The sequence below is a fragment of the Aulonocara sp. 'chitande type north' Nkhata Bay genome, linkage group LG19, assembly GCF_057382095.1.
Source record: "Aulonocara sp. 'chitande type north' Nkhata Bay isolate Kocher_YH1m ecotype deep benthic linkage group LG19, A_spYH_male_GT1.1, whole genome shotgun sequence".
Classification (NCBI taxonomy): Eukaryota; Metazoa; Chordata; class Actinopteri; order Cichliformes; family Cichlidae; genus Aulonocara; species Aulonocara sp. 'chitande type north' Nkhata Bay.
Window position 1 is genome coordinate 9,927,023 of NC_141362.1, and position 21,174 is coordinate 9,948,196.

Consider the following 21,174-nt stretch of genomic DNA (forward strand, 5'->3'; position numbering starts at 1 on the left):
AGTGTTTAAATGTGTTTATTAAGTTAATGGATGAAACACAACAGGTGAGTTTACACTGACTCTGTCCAATCAGTCTACACAGGATGACATCACAGCTGCTTAAGATCCCATGGCAACACTGTCAGAGACAATCAGGCGGTGCTTAAAGGTCCACTAGACACCTGGGCCAACACCAGAACTACACTGCTGTCCATTAGAGTCCCGATTTCTGTTTTTGATTCAGTCTCCGGAGGATTTTTACATGTTTTCATGCTGCTGTGTTAGTGGGCGGAGCTTCTGTCTATACCATGGTAACTACGACTTTTAATGAGCCTTAGAGGAAGAAAATGGAGCCGCTTCAAGTCAGTGACACATCCCTTTAACATCTCTATTTACAATGACCCCGTTAGAATAAGTTAAAAAAAGAACCAAGTAGAATAGATCCAATCAGGACTGATCTCAGGGGGCACCCCGCCCCTCCCTTCTGCAATTAAAGTGCTTCCTGTTAAAACCTAAATAAAACATTCACTTCATTTCCCAGCAACGACCTGGCCTACCTGAGTGGCAGCCATCACAGGAAGCCCAGATGTGATGTCACATCCTGTCTGTCCCTAAGGAAGAGGAAGTGCTGTCACTGATGTGTCACAGCACTGTCAGGCGACGCTGTGATGTCACAGGTTAGATGAGCTCCCATTCGTCATCAACATCATCCCCTCCAAGAGCGGGGCTTGAGGGGGGGGGTCTGAGGGTCGTCTGTGGGAGGAGTTTCGTCAGCCGATGGGACAATCCGCCAAGTTGAGTCACTGCCCACAACTCATCCTCTGGAGTGACTGCAGAGAGGGAGAAACACACCTGAGACACAGCTGTGTCAAGTATCGGTGCACCAGTATAAAACAGAATAAACCAGTCTTACCGGTGAACCAGCTGGCATTCCCAGGGATCTTCTTCCAGTAATCTCCGGCTGGGTTTCGTTCAGAGACGCCGTAGCGGCGAGCCAGATCTCCGTTTACGCAACGAACCCACGCAGTCCGACAGCTGAGGACTAGCTGACTCACAGCCAGACCTACACACACACACACACACACACACACACACACACACACACACACAGTGAGACACACTCACAGACAGACAGGTGTAGGCGGGTGATGACGTCACACAGGTGAGTACCTGGAACCAGCTCCCACTCTGTCCCAACGGGCATCTCGTCGCTGAGCCCGGTCCTGACGAAAACGCTTCCTCTGTTGTCGAGCGCCCAGAGGAGCCTGTCATTAGGACTCGTCTGAATGCTCATCAGCTGCACTCCGATCGGCTGCAAAGACAAGACATCACAGTCACCTGGACAAGTGTCACTGCTTCTGAGGCTTTACCTTCAGGAAACAGGAAGTTAATAAAGGGAAAATTACAGGTGGAGAGAACGAGGCGTGAGAGAGGTTTAAACGAATGGTAAATGGACTTCTTACATAGAGTCGAAGGAGCTTTGAAAGAAAAGTGTCTGGATTTCTTCAAGTTTCTTGAAGACGTTTCATCCGAGAAGCTTCTTGACTACTGAGAGCAACTGGTGCAGTCCAGATGCTAAGCCCTATGGGAGTGTCCCCCCCCAAAAGGGTCATGGACCAACTATTGATCCTCTACCTAATCACACGAGCCAAGCTGTCAAAACAGGTGTGGGTCACAATCAGCCATGGTTTCTGGTGAACCACTGTGAGACCTAGCCCCACCCTATCATGTGACTAACTGAGGTCAAATGAATGAAATACAGACATTTGTCTTTCTGAGCTCCATAGACTACGATGACCTGGGCGACTGAGAACCTGCACAGACTTCTTATGAAGAGCTTTTCTACTCTACACACTTTATACGACTTGGCTCATATTGATACAAGCACTTAGTATTCAAAGCACCTGAAAATGACCCTGCTGAAGTTAGGCGGGTTTACCTGTGGGTCGATGTTACCTGTACAGGTGGTTCGATCTGGATCCAGGCCGGTAGCATCATGCTGGGATTGAGCGGCTGCGTCCCGACTCTGAAGTAAACGACTCCTCGGCTGTCCACGGCCCAGACGTTCTGACTGCCACAGCTCACGCTCACCAGACGCACACTTCCTGTAACACACAGGTAACGTCTTACCTGAGCTCATCGTGACAAAGGGAAACATTGAAACCTTCTCCTGGACTCATATGAAAAACAGAGCAGTTTGGTCTGAGCCTGACCAAGGAGCACAGATTAAACACGACCTGAAAACCCTTTTTATTTTTCAAAGTAACAGTAGAACATTTTGATCCTTTCTTGGGGTCGGGGGGGCACCGTGGACAGGTCGCCAGGCTGTTGTCTGTTGACAGATAACCATTCACACTTACACCCATGGGCAATTTAGTGTTACCACTTAACCTAGCCCCACTAACTGCGTGTTCTTGGACTGTGGGAGGAAGCCGGGGTACCCGGAAAGAACCCACACAAACACAGGGAGAACATGCAAACTGCACACAGAAAGCCGGGTGGTGGAATTGAACTCGGGACCTTGCTGTGAGGCAGCAGTGCTAACCACTGGAAACCTGACCAGACACGGGAAGGCTTGACAAACTGATAGTTCAGTTAAATCACTCATTTGTGATCACTCACACACACTCACACACACACACACACACACACACACACACACACACACACACACACACACACACACACACACAACACAAAGTGTGTGACATCATGTGTTCTTTGTAAATAAGATTCTCATTGGATCTGTGTGAGCTGGTGGGAGGAGCTAAAAGACTTTCTCCCAGCTTCAAAACAAACAGTAACTGTTGTTTTAGCAACCAACACCCGTCTGAAGTCGCTGTGTTTTTCTCTGCGTGAAACTGAAATGTTACAAGAGACCGCTGACTCCAGAGAGGACGCCAGTCATGTGACCTGAGATAGTGAGAAGGTCAGTGGGCTAAAAACAGACCGGACATCTGAGACAGGTCACAGTGTGACGCACACTCACAGACACACACACTGACCTATGAAGTGCCGCCCTGTTACACAAGTTCCAACTGTCAGTGTGACACAGAAACACAGCTGCTGTGTGTGTGTGTGTGTGTGTGTGTGTGTGTGTGTGTGTGTGTGTGTGTGTGTGTGTGTGTGTGTGTGTGTGTGTGTGTGTGTGTTTCTTGCTGATCTCTTTCACAGCAGTTTTTAGAATCACGTTAATGTTCACTCATTTGTCACAAATAAAGTTTCCTTGTTGAGAAGAAATGCAAAAATCATGAAACAAAAACGTGAATAAAAGGAACAGGAAGTGTGTCGCTGCTTCCTGTTTTTAGGTTTGTTATATAATAGAGGCTGCATCTCTTGCGGACCCGTCCTTCACATTCTACGTGGGCCAGGTCCTCAGAAGGTCGGGTAGGCCGGAAGTAAACGGCTGTGAAATTGGACGGTGTAGGTTTCAGATTAGCGTCACCGCTGTCTCGGTGGAATTTAATAAACTCGGCCGTCTGCTCCTTGCTGTCTAAAATATAACAGGACACTGGAGTAAACTCGACCGTCTCACACTTCTGATTAATCAGTTTTCTGTTTGATGTTTATTCAGCTGTGTGAAAACTAGAACTATAATCTCAGCCAAACCGATTTACTCAGGAACGAATAAAACACTGAAAAAAGCCAAACAATAACATTTTAAGTTATCTAAGTGACTCATGTTTAACCTGAGTAGTGAAAGTGCGCGGGGGTTTGAAAACGATGTGCGGGGAGTTTGCTGTTATCGCCCTGGCTAGCTGTCGAGCTGGTGGGTAACAGACGTCGCCGAAAACGTCGGAGCACTTTTGCAAATACGTGATGTCTTGATAAACCGAGCAGATATTTGAAGTTTACACAGCTACATTGTGAAAATATCTTAAAAGTGTATTTTGTGACCCAATAAGAGTAATAAGAGTAATATTACAACGCCTGCCATTGTTGAAAACTGGAACTGGCTGGGCCACGCTATGAATTCTGGGATATGGTGGGCAACGAAGGACACGCCCGACCCATCTTTCAAATCTGGGGAAAAGGAGGACGCACTTGTCGGCCGGATTCGGAGGAGTCTACGAGTTGAGACAGCCTTCGTCGCGTCGCTGTGACGTAATCGGTCTACAAATGCGGCCTCAGGAGGATGCAGCCCCTGAATTTGGACACCCCCACTGACACATTTTGTTTGTTTTAAATTACAGCTTGGCAGTCACAACTCATCAGCCAATGAGTTTTGAGCTTTGATCTGATGGGCTCGCCCACTCGCACACAGAAGTATCAGAGTGAGTTCAGGTACGCACCGAGTTGGCTCAGGTCCAGGGGGGTCCAATGCAGTCCGACAGGGCAGGACGGGGACAGAGTCCGAATGCTGACCCGGCCGTGCGTGTCCAGCCCCCACAGAGCGTCCCGGCAGGCGGACAGGTGAGTCAGCTCCACCTGAGCGCACACAGCATGCCATGAGATGAAGACACAGGTAACCCTTAAGACACAGACAAGTGGCAGGTGTGTTTACCTCAGGTGGTAAAAGGACTGATGAGGGGCGGAGCTCTCCATCCTGATCCCAAACGCAGAACAAGTCCTTCCTGCTCTGAGCCAGCCACAGGAAGGTACCTGAAAATCAGGTGACACGGGGTAGGGTTATGCTTGGTACAGGGCTCAGGTATGGGTGTGTCCAGCTGTGTTACCTTCTCTGTGAGGCACCGCTGAAGATGTGATGAAGGTCCACCTGGTGGCAGAGACGGTTCCTCTGGGAACTACGTTCTGCCAGAAAGTTCCTGAGACGAAAAGACAAATCAGCCTAGAGCCAGCTAGAGCTTACTGGACTCTATTGGACTTTACTAACCCACGAGGCTGCCACGTGCTAGGTGAAGCTGGTTCTGGCCCGAGGCCACCCAGACTCCGCTGGCATTGGCGCTGACCAGGCTTGGCTGGCACTGGGAGTACTGTGACAGGAAGGCCACAACGCGCTCCATGGGTGCTCTGGTTACCGTGGCAACACTCTGCGTGGCCTGCAGCAGGGTCTGGAACAGACTGCCCTGATCGAAGACCACGTAGTCCGAGATGCTGATCTGAAGGAGAGACACGGGCTGAACCAGAATGCCTCCAACAGAGACCCTAATGATGGAAACCTCTTTGGCTGTCATCGTTAAGATACAGTCTGTCGTACAGACGCTAAGGCTCACCTGCCACCAGTGATCATCCTCGCCCTGCGGTCTGGACGAACACACGCCAGTCCGAAACCACAGGCTGCCGCTGGCATCCAGAGCCCATGCCGTCCCACCGTCTCCCAGGGCAACGCACATCAGCTCCAGACCCTGAGCCTCACTGTGACACACACACATACACAGGTGGTGAGGAGTGTACCTGATGGTGTGTACCTGTGTTGCTAGTTCACACCGCTTCCAGAAAGACAGTGTTTCTCCCACACCAGCTTCTCTTCACCGGGTCCAAAAATAGATTCAAAATCCTTCTCACATCCAACAGCTGTCAGAGGTCTCTTCCTGTTAAATGGGAGTTCTTCCTCTCCGCTGTCACCGAGTGCTGCTCGTAGGCATTGATTGTTGCTCTGTTTCTTCTCTAATATTTTAGTGTGGACTGTGTAAAGTGCCTCAAGTTGACTGCTGTCATCTGATGCAAATGTCATAGTATTACTGAAGTATAGTAGTAGTATAATAGTATTACAGTAGTAGTAGTAGTAGTAGTACAAGATTAAGTAGTTCAATTCCTTGTAATCGTTAGTCAGCTTGCCTGTTGATCAGGGTATCAGCTCGTGTACTACAATCAGCTGGTTTGAGTTCTCGGAGGAGGAAAATAGCGGGGAGTGTCCCCCGCGGATATGGACATAACTCTTGTTTTTATTGCACAAAAGGATGAGATGGCAATGGTAAAATGGAAATCTGTATCCAAGACTGAAGCACCTGTGTAATGCTGCTAACACAACTGCATAGACAGCATGCTAACACTAAGTTAGCGTCACTTTGGGTTCTTGGCTAAGCCTGAGTAACAGCTGACCCCAGCCACGCACTGTGAGCTGCGGTGAAGCCAGCTGTTGCTGAACTTCATCAGGTAACAAACGGTCAGGCTGCAGCCTCGTTTTTTTCCAATTTGCATATTTATAAAAACTCCAAACAACAGTTGCCTCAACTCACTTTATATTGTCAGGTAAAGAGCCTACATGAATCATTTTCACGTGTCTTTGTGCTGTCAGCTTTGTGTTCATACCCAAATACTAAGAGAAACGTGTGTGTCCTCATTAGGACAGATATTTGTGTTGGTGTGTGGGGCTGTAGCTGGAAGTTTATATTGTCTCATAATTACTGTTTAACAATGTGTTTCAAGTTGTTTTACAGAGAAATGCCAAAGTAATGTAACGAATAGTGTAAAGAATGATTTCCTCTTGGAAGTAATTAAGTAACATACTGCATTACTTTGAAAAATTACTTTTTTGAGTAATGACCCCAACGCTGATCACAACAAAGAGCGGAAACACCTCCGACAAACATTTGACAGCATGGCATTAATATGCATTAATGTCATGTTTTTGATATGCTGCTTGAGATGGTGATGAGTGTCAAATTGGAGCCAATGACAGTCGATGAAATTGATAATGCAACCAGAATTCCCATCTCTATGCATGATTATGTTATACTTTCTACCCTTGCTGCAGTAATAGAGTAGTATTACAGTAGTACTGCAGACCTATGATAGTATTACGGCAACAGTACCTGATGGTGTCGTATTTCCAGCCCTCACCCTCACTGCAGTAGCTGTTCAGGCCTTCTCGGTAGAATAAAGCTTGGTGCTCGCTCAGGGCCCACACCACACCTGCCCGCACACACACCTGGCTGAACACGCAGGGGGTCTCCACCTTGATGGAGCGAGCGCAGGGCCGCTCCACGCTCAGACCTGAGACACACAGTGTAAGAGTTTCATTACAGAGCTTATCTGATGTAAAGGGTCAGCCTGGTTTAAGCTCTCGGGCTTTTTGGTTAAGAGCAGCCTGATCTGTGGCTTTTCGTTGGTTAGGTTTTATGACCGATGGTCATGGGGTCGAGCAGATCGATCATGTGTGGTGGAGAGGAGGAGCTCTGACCTTACTGATGTTCAGCAGTCACAGTGAGCAGAGCTCTCCTCAGAACCTGTTTTATTGATCTGGGTTTGATTTTGTTTAATCTTAGTCTCTCCTGACAGCAGAGCTGGAGGCAGGTGAAACCTCTATGGCAAGGCGCACTCTGCTGGTCACACACTTTATAGCCGTATGTGTTTACATAAAGTTATGGATGTTGGAAAAAAAAAAAAAAGAAGAAAGAGAGAATCACGTTTTTCCTCTCAGTGAGTTTAGAACTTCCTGCAATCAGAGGAGGTGAGAACACCTGCTCAGGCACTCAGGTGACTGATGACATTGCAAGTGGAATAATATTTGTGTCTCAACTGCTTTGTTTTTAAAAAAAAAAAAAAAGTTTGCAGCGACATCATGAAGACTAATCCACCAACACAGACCTCTGAAGGATCAGCTGACAGGAAGCTCACACGTTAGACAGGAAATGCTTCAGCTGTAGTTCTGTAAAAACAAAGAGTTTACTGTGACATTCAGGCAGAGCCATTTGTACAGGTGCATAGTTACCTGTCTGCAGGAAGAGATCCCCATTGGTCCTGACGATCCAGGCAGAGTCATCACTCAAAGCGATGAATGCCGCCTGCTCCACAGCTTTGTACCAGTGACGTTTTCCTTTCGCCGAAAACTTAGCACACGCGAACGCCGTCAGGCTCTTCTGCTCCACCTTCCACAACAGGTTACCTGCAGGGTTAGACCGGTCATATGGAAATAATTCACCTACACAGGAAACAGTATATTCACTATAAAACAACAATGACATCAGCAAGTAAAGACATTATCGCTTACCTGAAGGCGATAATGCCATCTGGTGGACGTTATCCTCAAAGCGCTGCCAAGTGAGTCCAGTTTCAGGCAGAGGGCTGCAGAACAGCCCACCTTTAAAGTCCAGACACCACACATACCTGAAAAGGAACACCTGTCACACATCTGCACTCACCTACTCATCACCTGAGGGATCAAGAGAGCCTACCTGTCCGTCACCTGCAGGCTCAGTATCCCACATCCTGGTCCTGAGTACCCCATCCAGCTTTCCGCCAACTAAAAGACACATTCGTAGGAGACATGAAGGATTCTCTGCACAGGTGTAAGTCTCACCTAGTCAGGTTTCTGTCTAACCTGGTCGGGTTTGAGCCGGTCTCTCTCCTGGCCATCCTGGTCTTGCGAATTCTCCGTTGGATTGGTCAGGCAGGTGAGGGTGTCCACAGCATTACCAGCAGGGGGGAGCATGTGGCTGTAAATGTCATCGTCTTCATCGCTGGACAAACTGGGCTTCCTGTCCAAATTGGACACGGTAGAGTGGAACATTTGGTCTGCCATACCAGCAGAGGCCGCCAGGACATCGTCCTAAATGCACAGGGGGAAAATTAACTTCACCTGTGCTAAACACGCAGATCCACAGACGAGTTTCAGGCTCAAACCCTGACCTGTTAAGACTTTATTGATACTGATACCATTACTAATAGAAACTCTTACTGATACATCTTGCCAAAACACAGGGGATGACTGAGCAGGTGTGATCCCTGGAAATGTAGGTGGGCCTCAGCTGTAACAGCAGCTGTATTTACACACAAGTCACATGTTCATGAATGTTTGTCAGAACCTTCAGCTTAGACACACCTCCTCCTCCGGCCCAATCAGAGGGCTAAGAAACTCGTCAGCCTCCACCGGCTGACGATCTGGCAACTCCTCTGCTTCCTCAGTGTTCTGCATGTAGGAGAAGGTGCACTCCAGCAGCAGATCCACATCAGGTGTTGGGGGTACGACCTCAGCACCAGGGTTCGGGTGGTTCTCCAGGCCTGGGAGGAGCAGGGAGCTGAAACAGGAGGAAGAGAAAATCCGGTCAGCAGGTGGTGCAGATCAGACAGAACAACACCATCTTCAGATATTCACCCAGTCTGGTGGGAAGAAGCCTCCACCTCCTCTTCTTCCTTCATGCCTCTCTCTGAGACTCTCGTCTCCCAGGGGCCCTGATTTGGGTGGTGTTCTGGAGAGTTCTCGTTCTGAAAATCCACTCCAACGAGGGAGGCCCGGTCGCTCAGAGGAGTTCCACTTCCTCCGTCACTGACACTCCCGTCCTGAACTACAAACATGGAGTCTGAACAGCTGCTCTCAGAGAGGCGGGTCGCACCACCGCTGTCTGAGGAGAGAGAGACAGGTCAGAATCACACACTCACCTGTCTGTCTGATCTCCTGTTTAAACTGTTGCTCTGTGTACTCGTCACAGAGTCACATTGGTCATAAAGTGGTAAAACGCTTTACAGAGTGGGAGGAGTCACACTTGCCTTGTCGTCGCCTCTTTTTCTTCTTCACTCTGATGGGCTTTACCACCAGCTCCTGTTGCATCTGCTCCTGACCCAGGGGGGTGCTGTAACGTCTGGATGTCAGCTCGCAAGAACCACTCGCTGGAGCGTTTCCATGGAGACTGTCCCATGAAGTGACGGAACTGCTGCGGCTTCGAGAGCTACTTGCGAACAAACCGGACAGCTGGCCAAGCTCAGTCACCTGGAATCACAACCAAACACACCTGGTTACCCTAACAGAAAGGACAGGTATGGTTACTGCAGGCTGTCCCAGGAATCCAGGTAAACCACAGCAGCAGCCATACCCCCAGTTGCTGCTCCTCCTCTGCCTCCTCCACTTCCTCCACTCCTCCCTCCTCTTCTTCCTCTGCTTTCTCCTGTCCACCCTCCCCTCCTTCGCCATCCTCTCTTCCCCCTCCCTCTGTAATGATGGCCATGGTTCTGATTGGCTGAGCAATTTCCACGGATCCGACTGATCGGAGGATGGTGGGTGTGGTCAAGGGTGAGGACAGACAGACAGAGAGGTCCAACACTGACAGACAGAATGAGGGTATGTGAAAAAGAGAATTGGTGAGATTATACTGGCAATGGGCTTTTATTAGTAGTAGTGGCAGTATTATGTTCCTGTGATATTATACTGGTAGTGCTGGAGTTGCTCACAGTTGGAGGCAAGACCCTCGGGGCTATTGGACAGGCGGATGATGTCACGATCTCCTTTCAGGACGAAGATCTCGTTGTCACAGCAGGAGACAGACACGATGTCTCCGCTGCTCTCCAAAGCTCCAATGATCACCTTAAGAACACAGATCAGTTAGAAATTTAAACAACATTCACAGAACGCTCAGAAGATTCAGATTTATGCAAAATTAATCCAAAACACAAAGCAGTTCAGAAATATGGGAAATGTTATTAAGATGCTACTTTTTAAGATGGATGTTGTCTAAGGAGCTTGCAAAGAAAAGCGTCTGGACTTCTTTAAGTTGCTTGAAGGCATTTCACCTCTCATCTGAGAAGCTTCTTCTAGAATCAAATGGTGGAGAGTCCCAGATTTAAACCTAGTGGGAGTTTCCCCCCACAGAGGGACAAAAGGACCCCCTGATGATCCTCTACCTCTGTTCAAAGATGGTCGCTCACAGTGGACATAGATGGCTTCTTTCACTCCTCTTTCAAACCATCTGTCCTCTCTGTCCAAAATGTGAACATTGGCATCCTCGAAAGAGTGACCTTTGACCTTTAGATGCAGATGGACTGCAGAGTCTTGTCCCATGGAGGTGGCTCTTCTATGTTGTGCCATGCGCTTGTGAAGTGGCTGTTTGGTCTCTCCAATGTAGAGGTCTGAGCATTCCTCGCTGCACTGTACAGCATACACCACATTGTTAAGTTTGTGTTTTAGCGTTTTGTCTTCGTGATGAACCAGTTTGTCTCCGAGTGTGTTGCTGGGATGTTGTGCTTTGAGAAGATGCTCCTGAGTTTTCCCGATACACCGGCTGCAATATTTGTATGTTTGTCTTTCTTATCCTCCCTCGCTGGTGTCTGGTCTTCTTTTCTGTGCCTCTTTGCTGACTTTAAGAACGCCCATTTAGGATAGCCGCACGTTTTGAGTGCTTCTTTTACATGTGTGTGTTCCTTCTTTTTAACATGTTCTGCCCGGTGGTGTAGGGTCCTGATTACTCCAAGTTTGTGTTCCAGAGGGTGATGGGAGTCAAAGAGGAGGTACTGGTCCGTGTGTGTGGGCTTCCCGTAAACTTCGCTGTTGAGGTTGCCGTTCTCTTCAATGTGCACAGCGCAGTCCAGGAAAGGCAAACAGTTGTCCTTTGTGTCTTCCCTGGTGAACTTGATGTTTTTATCCACAGCGTTAATGTGCGCAGTGAGGGATTCCACTTCTTGTGTCTTGATTTTGACCCAGGTGTCGTCCACATATCTGTACCAGTGGCTGGGTACACTCCCTTTGAAAGAGCCAAGAGCCTTCCTTTCCACTTCCTCCATGTAAAGGTTGGCTACAATAGGTGACACGGGGGAGCCCATGGCACAGCCATGTTTTTGTCTGTAGAAGCCTTCGTTGTACTTGAAATATGTAGTGGTGAGGCAGAGGTCTAACAGTGTGCAGATCTGATCGGGTGTGAAGTTGGTCCTGTCCTCCAAGGAGCTGTCTTCTTGTAGTTGTTTTCTGATAGTCTCCACGGCCTCCGTGGTGGGTATGCAAGTGAAGAGAGAGACTACATCAAAGGACACCATGGTTTCATCTGGATCCAGGGTAAGTTTCTGGACCTTGTCGGTGAAGTCGGTGGAGTTCTTGATGTGGTGTGGGGTGTTCCCCACGAGAGGAGCAAGGATGGTAGCAAGGTGTTTAGCAATGTTGTAAGTGGCTGAGTTTATGCTGCTCATGGGTCTGAGTGGGACAGCTTCCTTGTGGATTTTAGGAAGTCCATAGATGCAGGGTATGGCATCCCCTGGGTAAAGGCGGTGATATGTAAGGCGGTCAGTGATTTTGTCCTTTTCAAAGTCCTGAAGGCAAGCTATAACTTTCTTTTTGTAGCTGCTTGTGGGGTCTCGCTTTAAGGCTTCGTAGGTGTTGTTGTCACTGAGGAGAGTAGTGATCTTTGTGTGGTAATCCGTAGGGTTTAGGACCACGGTGCACCTTCCCTTATCAGCTGGTAATATAGTGATGTTGTGGTCTTTGCTCAGGGAACTGACCTTCTTTTCTTGTATTGTGAGGTTGTATTGTTGGACGGAGGGACTTTGACACTGGACTTTCATCCTGATTTGCTCTGCTTCTGTCTGTGATAATTTGTTAATCCGTATGGCAGTTTCTGTGGCTGTGATGAGGTCCACTATGGGCAGCTGTTGTGGAGAAATGGCAAAATTGAGTCCTTTGGCTAATACTTTCTTTTCAGGTTCAGTGAGATTACAGTCTGAAAAGTTCTTCACCCATTTTTCCTGACTGTCCTCAGGTGTGTGTTCTTCTCTGTGTTGTGTAGGTTCTGACTGAGGAGTGTATGTTTTAGAAAGCAAGGTGTGGAATTTCCTGCGTTGTCTCTCTTTTCTTTTAGAGAGTTGGGCCTGCTGAGCCTTGTCCACAAACTTGTAAACCTTTTCTAAAATACGAGAGGGTTTTCAGTTCCTGCAGAGTCTGGCTGATCTTGTTCTGGAGGTCATCTATAGTGAAATGGACCTGTCTTATCCTTTCACTTAGAAGTTGATTTTATTCTCCCCCTAAAAATCAACTATGTCCCCTGACCATGGATCCAAGGCGTAAACCCTTAGGAACAACTTTGTCTGCATCTTAGGTTGAAACGGAGATGGTTCCTATAATCCGCTAGTTTCCATGATTCCTTTTCATACTGCCGCACCAGTTGAAGGGTGTTCCTCACAAAATGTACGGCAATATGTGTTTGAAGGTTCTCAGTCATCCAGGTCATCGCAGTCTAAGCAGCTTGGAAAGAAAAGCGTCTGAACTCCTTTAAGTGGCTTGAAGACTTTTCACCTCTCATCCGAGAAGCTTCTTCAGTTACGTCACAGAGTATGGAGAGAGTTTACGAAAGAGAAGCAAATAAGAGTCGTCAGGTGCTCAAAATAAACCTTAGACTCAAACGTTAGAACAGGCTTTTCCCTGCAGCACGCCATGTAACAAATACTTACAAAGGAAATGGCGGCTGTTGTTAGGTTTTGTATTGTTGATTGTCATTTATGCTTAGAAATATTTACCCACATATGCTTAGAAGTGTATAATCATTTGTAGATTGAAAGAATGTCTCATCCTAGGAGGTCTGTAACGGCTCTGAGTAGCATGAAGGGGGAGTGCGTTCACTCCCTCTACAGAGTGTTCTGGCATAGATCACACACCTCCTAGGAGAGGTCGTATCTTCTCTTGCTGATATATGGTATAGCAAACACACGTATATCTGTTTAAGTATAAGAGCCTTTTGTTCAGATGGACCCGCTCCTGGCACCAGCGTTTGGGGAGTCTTCACAGGGTCACACCTTGACCACACACACACACACACACACACACACACACACACACACACACACACACACACACACACACACACACACACACACACAGTATTCTTTGTTCACATGTATACCTATGTAAGATGTCATATGTTAATGACCCTATGCATATTCATGTAACCACAATAAAAGGAGTGCTATGGGGAGCCTGGCTGAGAGTCTGACGGAGGTGGTGGAACAACACTCGGCTCCAGGCAGGACTCCCTCATGCATGAGTAACATGAAGAACTTTGCCTACTCGTGTCTTGCTTCGCTGTGTAATTATATTGTCCTCAACGTTCCAGCGGATAGGTTCAAGCTACAAACCTATCAGCTGTTACAACTTATATCTAAAAATATATCGTTTCATGCCGAAATTCACTGAATTTACAGAAAGTGCACCACTTTGCGATATATGTCTCATATGGGGATATGAGATTTTGGTCATATCGCACAGCCCCAGTGCTGCATATGGTCATTACATCTTATCTCTGTCACTTTCCAGTGCAGTCAAAGCCTTTGCAATTTCAACAGTGATATTGATATTATTGAACTTTGTTCTAAAGTTTGACCGCACAGTGCCTTTGTTTGTGCTAGCCATGTTAGTATTTGGGCTACTTTGTGGACAAGTAAAACTTTGGCTCTGTGTTAGTGCCGAAGGTGTTGACATACCAGTATTGTGTCCTTATTAAGAGATGGAGCTGCTTTGAAAAAAGAAGCACGCGGTTTTCAGAACTTGTCTGTTAAGCTGCTATATTGGTCATGTGACGCCCACAATTCCAGAGTACACATTTGACGTGAAGTAAAAGAAGACTGTTTGTAAACCGTGTGGAGCAACCGTCGCCGGTAAAAACACAACACACTTTTACATTTTATATTTTGGTCAGATTACTTAACCTCCAGTCTACGATAACCTTATGATATTTAGTCAGCTGAAAACAGACTAAAACGAAAAAAATGTAGATGCCTAAATTAAGACTGAAACTAAGTCCAAATTTATTGTGAAAATTAACACTGCCTCAAAAACCCTATCCCCCATATTTTTTCCCATACTGGCTTCTCTTTTACTTGCTCCCTGTTTGGTCCAGAATTTAATTTAAAAGCCTTAATGTCATGAATAATCATACCCCACATTATCCTAAAGATCACATCATTCAATCAGAAGTACCTGGTTCAGACAGTCCAGGACATAGATGCTGTACTCATTCCAACTGAGGATCCAGCCCTCTTTCAGGAAACAACTAAGCAGCCCGAGCTGGCGGTCTGCTGGACGGTACCCTCCGATCGGGTCAGGACGAGGAAACAACTCAAACTGAGGTATCTGAGTCAGGCAGGTGTACAGAAAACAGGTCTGTTACTAACACAGGTGTATCAATTTCAGTGTATATGTATAGGTATGTGTTGGTGTTCCCAGTGTACCTGTGAGTTAAAGAGGGGCTTGAGCAGCCGGGTGTCCTCCACCTGTCCTCTGATGTCAGACCTCCACAGTCTGAGTCCAGGTCGAGCAGCAAACACCTGAAGGTCACTCTGTTTACAGAGAGCAGGTAGGAAACAGGCTCCGAACCGTCCACTGCTGTAACAGCACACAAATTCCACAGTATCAGTACAGGTACAAGTGATGCTTCTGTGTACGAGTATCACCAGTGAGCACAGGTATAGATAATATAGACGAGTACCACTAAATCAGTAACCGGTAAAATTTTAGGGTCTTTACCTTACAACAGCGGTCCCCAAACTTTTTTGGGCCACAGACCGGTTTAATGTCAGACAATATTTTCACGGACCGGCCTTTAAGGTGTGGCAGACAAATATAAGAAAATAAAAGGACACGACCAAGACAAAAACTGTGGCATTTTGTAAATATAATAATAAACGCAAATTCACTGTGTAATTGTGTAATTTTATTAGCAGCATCCTCCTGAAATGCGGCAACAACACTGACACCCTCCTCTCTGCCACTTAATGCTCTCTGGTCGCTATGGCAACGGGTAAAAATTTATTTCAAAATACGACACACATCTGCAACAGGAGGTGAGATGAGGATGGGGTAAGGGGATGGGGATAGGTGGGGTCTGGGGTTACCTCTTGCGGGGCTTGGTGCCCAGCTGTAGCACTTCCTGTTTCTGTGTGCAGTATAGCAGGGATCTCTGCTGCGTTGATACCAGCAGCACCTGGTGACTATACTCCATCTGAACCACACCTGAGGACTCCTCCAGCAGCAACACAGGCTTACACACCCCCTGCACGGACGCACACACACGGCGTAAGGGCGGGTGTGTTACAATGGAAAGGACGGAGGCAGTGTGGGTATTTACCTGGTCCAGGTCCAGAGAGGTGAACACAACTCGTCCTTTATCGTCACCGGAGAAAAGCTTCATCCCGTTTGTGCTCCACGCCAACGCTGTGACAGTGCCTTTATGGAGGCCGACAACATCGAAACGCCGCAGCTGCACAGAGACAGACAGCTGTGTGTGTGTGTGTGTGTGACACGGGTGCACAGAGGCAGAGGGGGTAACAACAGCGTTCATTGTCAATCAATCTTCTTACCTGTTTGTTGCGACCAGGAAGCGGAGATACCAGCTGAAAGACTGCAACCCGTCCTGAAGAGGTTCCTACAGCAACCAGGTCATCAAAGCAGCTGAGCAGCTTCACAGCTGTGATTGCATCATACTTCCCCTGTTACACACACACACACAGGTCAAAAGCAGTCACCTGTCTCTCGGTCTTCCAGGTGTGAACTTGTTACCTGTCCTGTCTGTGGTGAACAAACATCTCACCATGCACTGCAACATGTTTTTATCATGTGATCTGTCTCGGTGCGTCTCACTCCTGTTCAAACCTTTTCAAGCTCTCACAGGTGGCTCCAGGAGAGTCTGAGGTTGAACCAAATGTAACCTGTAACACCTGAACCTGAATGCATCACTGGTCACATGACTGCAGGATATGATTGTCACCTGTCTGAGCACACCTGCATCAGTGTAAACGAGTTAATGAAAGTCTGAGCGCATCATGCAGATGCAAAAGTACCCGTTTAAAGAATCCAAATATAATTTCTGTCTTTATTTAACCTGCCAGCTATCTGACATCACCTGTGTGCCATTGCCTGTCTGACAGAAGTCCACATAAACCTCCCCAACACTTAGTATCTAAGTATTGTAGGAAAAGACCTCTCACCTCTAAGCTGTATTTGTTCAGGTGTGCGAGCCGGCGGCAGTACAGGTAGAGCATACCAATGCTGCTGCCCACAGCCAGGAAGTCACTGCTACTGTCCAAAGCTGTCAGGTAAACCAGGACTGACCTGAAGCCCCGCTGCACCTGCAGGGAAACAGGGGACCCCTCAGCTTCATCTCTGACACCATCATCATCATCATCCACACCTCGACAGGTACATACCTTGGCTGGGATGGCATTCAGCAGGTAGTAGAGTGGGCAGAACTCCCTCAGGACAGACTGCGGGGCCAGCTGAGTAGCCATGTTACTACCGAGGTGAACTCAGCTGATCCTAGCAAAAAACAACAACACAGAAATACACCTGAGGACAGGTGAAAAACCTGCTCATCACCTGCAGGAGCCTGGACCAAAGAGTTCAGTGAATATCTGTTTAGAACCTTCTGGCTGTTCTGGGAACGCCACTACCGTCAGGGTTTTAATCTTTAACCCTTCACCAGTCTGCGAGGGCGGCGCCCTGAAGCACCGATAGTACGGCAGCTCAGTGGATCAAACAGACACCGAATTAAAAAAAAACGCTAGCCAAGCTCAAACGGTGCTGCTGAACACTGATCTAATTTTCGCTGAGGCGGATTCACAGTAAAATCTCCGTTTGTTAAGTGGAGTTCGGCGTGGACGCCATGAAAGTCCCTATTCCCGATCAATTATCAATGAGCCTTTACGCCAAAAACATATTTGCGGTTCGACATCTGGCAGCTACACGCCGCGCAGACGCAATATAAAGGAGCCAGCGACGTCATTCTACTCTTCATTAAAATAACAATAAAGGTGAATCTGCAGTTTGAAAGCGACCAGCCTGAACAAACGTTGAAATTTAACCGGATTTAAAGCCTGTTCGGTGGAGCAGACTTGTGCCAAATAAAGCAGAACCGTTTGCTGGATGTTATGGAAAGTCTTGGTTTCCCTTAAGCTTCTGTTCTTGTGTTCCAAACTCAGCGGATCTTAAAAATGGCCGTTTACTGAACGGAGTTTGGTTTGACGCTGCAAAAGGCTGATGTTAGCTCGGTAAGCTTCTGTGGAAGGTGACAACTGAGAATAAATATCCCCAAAACGAAGTGAACAAACAAAGAAATAATTAAATAAACAAACAGTCACCGCGTTGTTTACACATAAGTGTCCGGGCTAGCATCAGTGTCGAACGCTGTTAGCACGCTGGCTAACACCGGCGCGTGAAGGAGATCGTGACATCTCACCGAAAGCTGCCCGCGAACGAGGCCGCGCAGATGTTGATCCAGGTGTTTTTGGTGCAGCTGGATGTTGGGGATCGGACAGGTGACATCGCCCTGCGTGACTGCTTCCACCGAGGCCATCCGCAAATTGCGCCACCTGCTGGTCACAAGCATCAAGAAGCTGCGGCTCCCCTCAGCTTCCGGTTTTTATTTTTATTTTAGGTGTTTGTTTATTCTGGGTAAAACTAAAACTTCACCGATAAAACTCCATCTCCCGCCTTATAATTAATAAATAAACATAAACATTCAGAATTTAATGACCGGAAACGGAAACTCGACGACAGCTGACTGGAAAACAAGGAAACTGGATCAGATTAACAAATATTTTTAACTGGAACAGACGAGTAAAACTGGTGAAAAATGAATGACTGGATTAATTTAACTTGATTTTGTGTATGTGTTTTCTGGAGATACATTTATAAAAGTAAATCAATATAAAGATGAAATTAGTGAAATATCCGGTATACAAAACTCTCTAATCAATCATAATGTGCTGTTTGCTCACAAACAGCTTTTCGTCAAAATGTCTTTATTTTAAAACGCTTAGGGTATCTTTAATGTAAATGCGATTTTATTTTCTATTAATCTTCAGTGAACTAAACTCGGCTGTGATTTTACACACTTTTAAAGTGATTTTAAACTTTTTTAAAGATGACCCACGCCGGATCTTTTCACGGTGAAACACTGGATCCGCTCCGGGAAATGCGCGCTCCCGCTCCTGCTCGGGCTAAGCTAGGCTAGTTCAAATCTCCCCCCGCTAACCGTCAGCGCTCCCGGTATCACTGCTCCCGTTAATGTCGTCCTTCATCCCCGCGGAGCGTTTCTGCTTCGTGCACACACAACGTCCATAAATCAGTATTTATTCGGTGTAATCGATCGATCGATCCGGTTGGTTTCATCCCCCGAGTGTCTGCACTGACGCCAACCTCACAGCCAAAATGGCGGACAGCGAGGGTGACAGAACAATAACAGCCCCGGAGTCGTCGGGGGCCGCGGATCAGCCCCCCACCGCCCTGAGCGCCCAGCCCGGGGACGGCTCACCAGCAACCCCCGCTGCTCACAGCAGCAAGCCCGGGGAGAACGTAGCGGCGGCCGGCAACCAGAGCGGCAATCTGAAGCCCGTGTGCGGCACGGAGGGCGACCAGCTGGGCCACAGTGTACCGGTGGCGTCCGGGGCTCAGCTGGCGGAGCTACTGCCGAGCCAGCCGGAGGAGCAGAGCATTCTGGTGGCCACGGAGTTCACCGACCTGGCTAACACCACCATCCTGTACGTGCAGCCAGACGGCAGTCTGGTGGAGAGCTCCGGGCTGACGGCAGAGGAGCAGCAGGCGCTGCTGGAGCAGCTCACCAAGCAGCAGGTGGTCCAGGTTTCCGACACCGAGGCGGCCCAGCTGCTCCAGCAGGGCCAGCTGATCAAACCGGCTCACAGCGCAGCTCTGGATCCGAGTCAGCTGCAGCAGGTCATCAACCAGGTCACCAAGTCCCAGCAGCAGCAGGTCCAGGTGTCACAGCAGCAGGTCCAGGTGTCACAGCAGCAGGTCCCAAAGCAGCAGATCCAGGTCTCCCAGCAGAACCTGAAAGGCCCGAACAACGCCTCCCAGCAGCTGAAGAGCGTGGCCCAGCAGGTGGCCATGCAGACGGGAAGCTCGATCCCCTTGATCCAGAAAAAGGTGGGTCACATAATAATAAAAATAATGATAATACTACATTTTATTTGAAAGCGCCTTTCAGAGCACTCAAGGACACTGTACACAGCAGAATAATAAAAGCAAGCAATTTACACAATCATAAGACATAAAACACATTTGAAATAGCAGAGTGTTATGTGGGATGAGCTGTTTTGAACAAGTGAGTTTTGAGTCTAGACTTAAAAAGAGAGAATGAAGTGATATTTCTTATATCAGGAGGAAGGGAGTTCCAGAGTCGAGCAGCTGAAAGCCCTGCTCCCCATGGTGGCAAGACGGGGAGAGGGGACAGAGAGAGAAGAAGATCTAAGACACCGAGATGGAATGGTGATCTGAACCAAATCAGAGAGAGGGAGAGATGTCGAATAGCCTTAAATGTATACAGAAGCATTTTGAAATTGATGTGATATTTGACCGGGAGCCAATGAAGCTGCTGCAAGACAGGAGTGATGTGATGGATAGAAGGGGTCCTGATGATAATACGGGCAGCAGAGTTCTGGACCCATTGGAGCTTGTGGATGGATTTTTGAGTAAGACCAAAAAGAAGCAAGGCTATGGACAAGAATGGCAGCGGCATGTGGGGTGAGAAAAGGACGGCGACGATTAATGTTGCACAATTGAAAATATGCAGACCGAGTGACATTATTGATGTGGGAATTGAAAGATAGAGTACTGTCGAGGATGACACCCAAGCTTTTCACAGAGGAAGAAATGGAGTTTTATTTTTTGATTGAGTATTGATTGTAATAGAGAAACTGTTGGTTCTGGATAATGTTGATTTAGAGCCGACCAAGATAAGCTCGGATTTGTTACTGTTGAGTTTAAGAAAATTAGAAGAGAACCATGAATTTAGTTCGGCTAAACAGAGGGTGAGGGAGGATGGGGGGAGAGCAGAATCATAATTAAACCAGAAAACCAGACTGGAACTATTCATACAGATTATTGTTAGTTAAGTGTGAGTGGAGTTGTGGCAACTATCTTCTTGAGAATTTTTGAGAGGAATGGTAGATTGGAAAAAGGACAAAAATTGTCAAAATTTATGAGGTCTAGACCCGTTTTGTTTTTGTTTTTTTTTTGTTGTTTTTTTTTTTCAATATTGGGGTGACGGCAGCAACTTTGAAGGAAACAGGAACAGTTCCAGTGGTAAGTTAAGAATACAGGGTGGGCCATTAATATGGATACACCGTAATAACATGGGAATGGTTGGTGATATTAAAGTCCTGTTTGTGGCACATTAGTATATGTGAGGGGGCAAACTCCTCAAGATGGGTGGTGACCATGGGGGCCAATTAGAAGTCGGCCATCTTGGATACAACTTTTGTTTTTTCAATAGGAAGAGGGCCATGTGACACATCAAACTTATTGGTAATGTCACAAGAAAAACAATGGTGTGCTTGGTTTCAACGTAACTTTATTCTTTCATGAGTTATTTACAAGTTTCTGACCACTTATAAAATGTGTTCAATGTGCTGCCCATTGTTTTGGATTGTCAATGCAACCCTCTTCTCCCACTCTTCACACACTGATAGCAACACCGCAGGAGAAATGCCAGCACAGCCATCCAGTATCCATAGTTTCAGGTGCTGCACATCTCGTATCTTCACACCATAGACAATTGCCTTCAGATGACCCCAAAGACAAAAGTCTAAGGG

At 47.3% G+C, this 21,174-nt stretch overlaps 2 protein-coding genes and 1 pseudogene across 4 annotated transcripts in view; 1 reads left to right on the top strand and 2 right to left on the bottom strand.

The window, feature by feature from the left end:
* Positions 1-17,989, bottom strand: tecpr2 (tectonin beta-propeller repeat containing 2). Of its 3 annotated transcripts, none has more exons than XM_086275210.1 (27): positions 17,802-17,975; positions 16,774-16,882; positions 16,555-16,695; positions 15,928-16,056; positions 15,696-15,827; positions 15,463-15,620; positions 14,800-14,953; positions 14,549-14,701; positions 10,048-10,180; positions 9,693-9,919; positions 9,366-9,589; positions 8,978-9,220; positions 8,705-8,900; positions 8,204-8,431; positions 8,058-8,125; positions 7,874-7,989; positions 7,595-7,768; positions 6,696-6,876; positions 5,154-5,295; positions 4,814-5,039; positions 4,656-4,745; positions 4,484-4,581; positions 4,272-4,407; positions 1,936-2,084; positions 1,150-1,291; positions 893-1,042; positions 1-809 (listed from the first exon to the last, which is right to left on the bottom strand). In XM_086275210.1, exons 2-27 carry the CDS (start codon positions 16,852-16,854, stop codon positions 658-660), a joined length of 4,023 nt encoding a protein of 1,340 aa, XP_086131336.1. In that variant the 5' UTR covers positions 16,855-16,882; positions 17,802-17,975; the 3' UTR covers positions 1-657. The 3 variants fall into 3 exon arrangements, 2 of the variants coding, with proteins under 2 accessions (XP_086131336.1, XP_086131335.1); XM_086275209.1 differs by having other exon boundaries at positions 8,978-9,224; positions 9,370-9,589; positions 17,802-17,972; XR_015126426.1 differs by lacking the exon at positions 1-809 and having other exon boundaries at positions 903-1,042; positions 1,919-2,084; positions 8,978-9,224; positions 9,370-9,589; positions 17,802-17,989.
* On the bottom strand, positions 10,200-14,538 carry LOC147306497 (uncharacterized; annotated as a pseudogene).
* The window catches only part of znf839 (zinc finger protein 839), an 11,880-nt gene continuing 8,621 nt past the window's right edge, over positions 17,916-21,174 (top strand). The window contains exon 1 of the mRNA XM_086275211.1: positions 17,916-19,507. Coding sequence (XP_086131337.1) covers positions 18,776-19,507 — 732 coding nt within the window. The 5' untranslated portion in view covers positions 17,916-18,775. The remainder of the gene's footprint in view (positions 19,508-21,174) is intronic.

Coding starts and splice junctions, on each gene's coding strand:
- tecpr2 (XM_086275210.1), bottom strand. CDS start 16,854: ATGGCTACTCAGCTGGCCCCGCAGTCTGTCCTGAGGGAGTTCTGCCCA. Junction 8,901..8,977: donor GCTTCTTCCCACCAGACTGG/GTGAATATCTGA, acceptor CTCCTGTTTCAG/CTCCCTGCTCCTCCCAGGCC. Junction 1,292..1,935: donor AGATCGAACCACCTGTACAG/GTAACATCGACC, acceptor TTGTCTTTGCAG/CCGATCGGAGTGCAGCTGAT.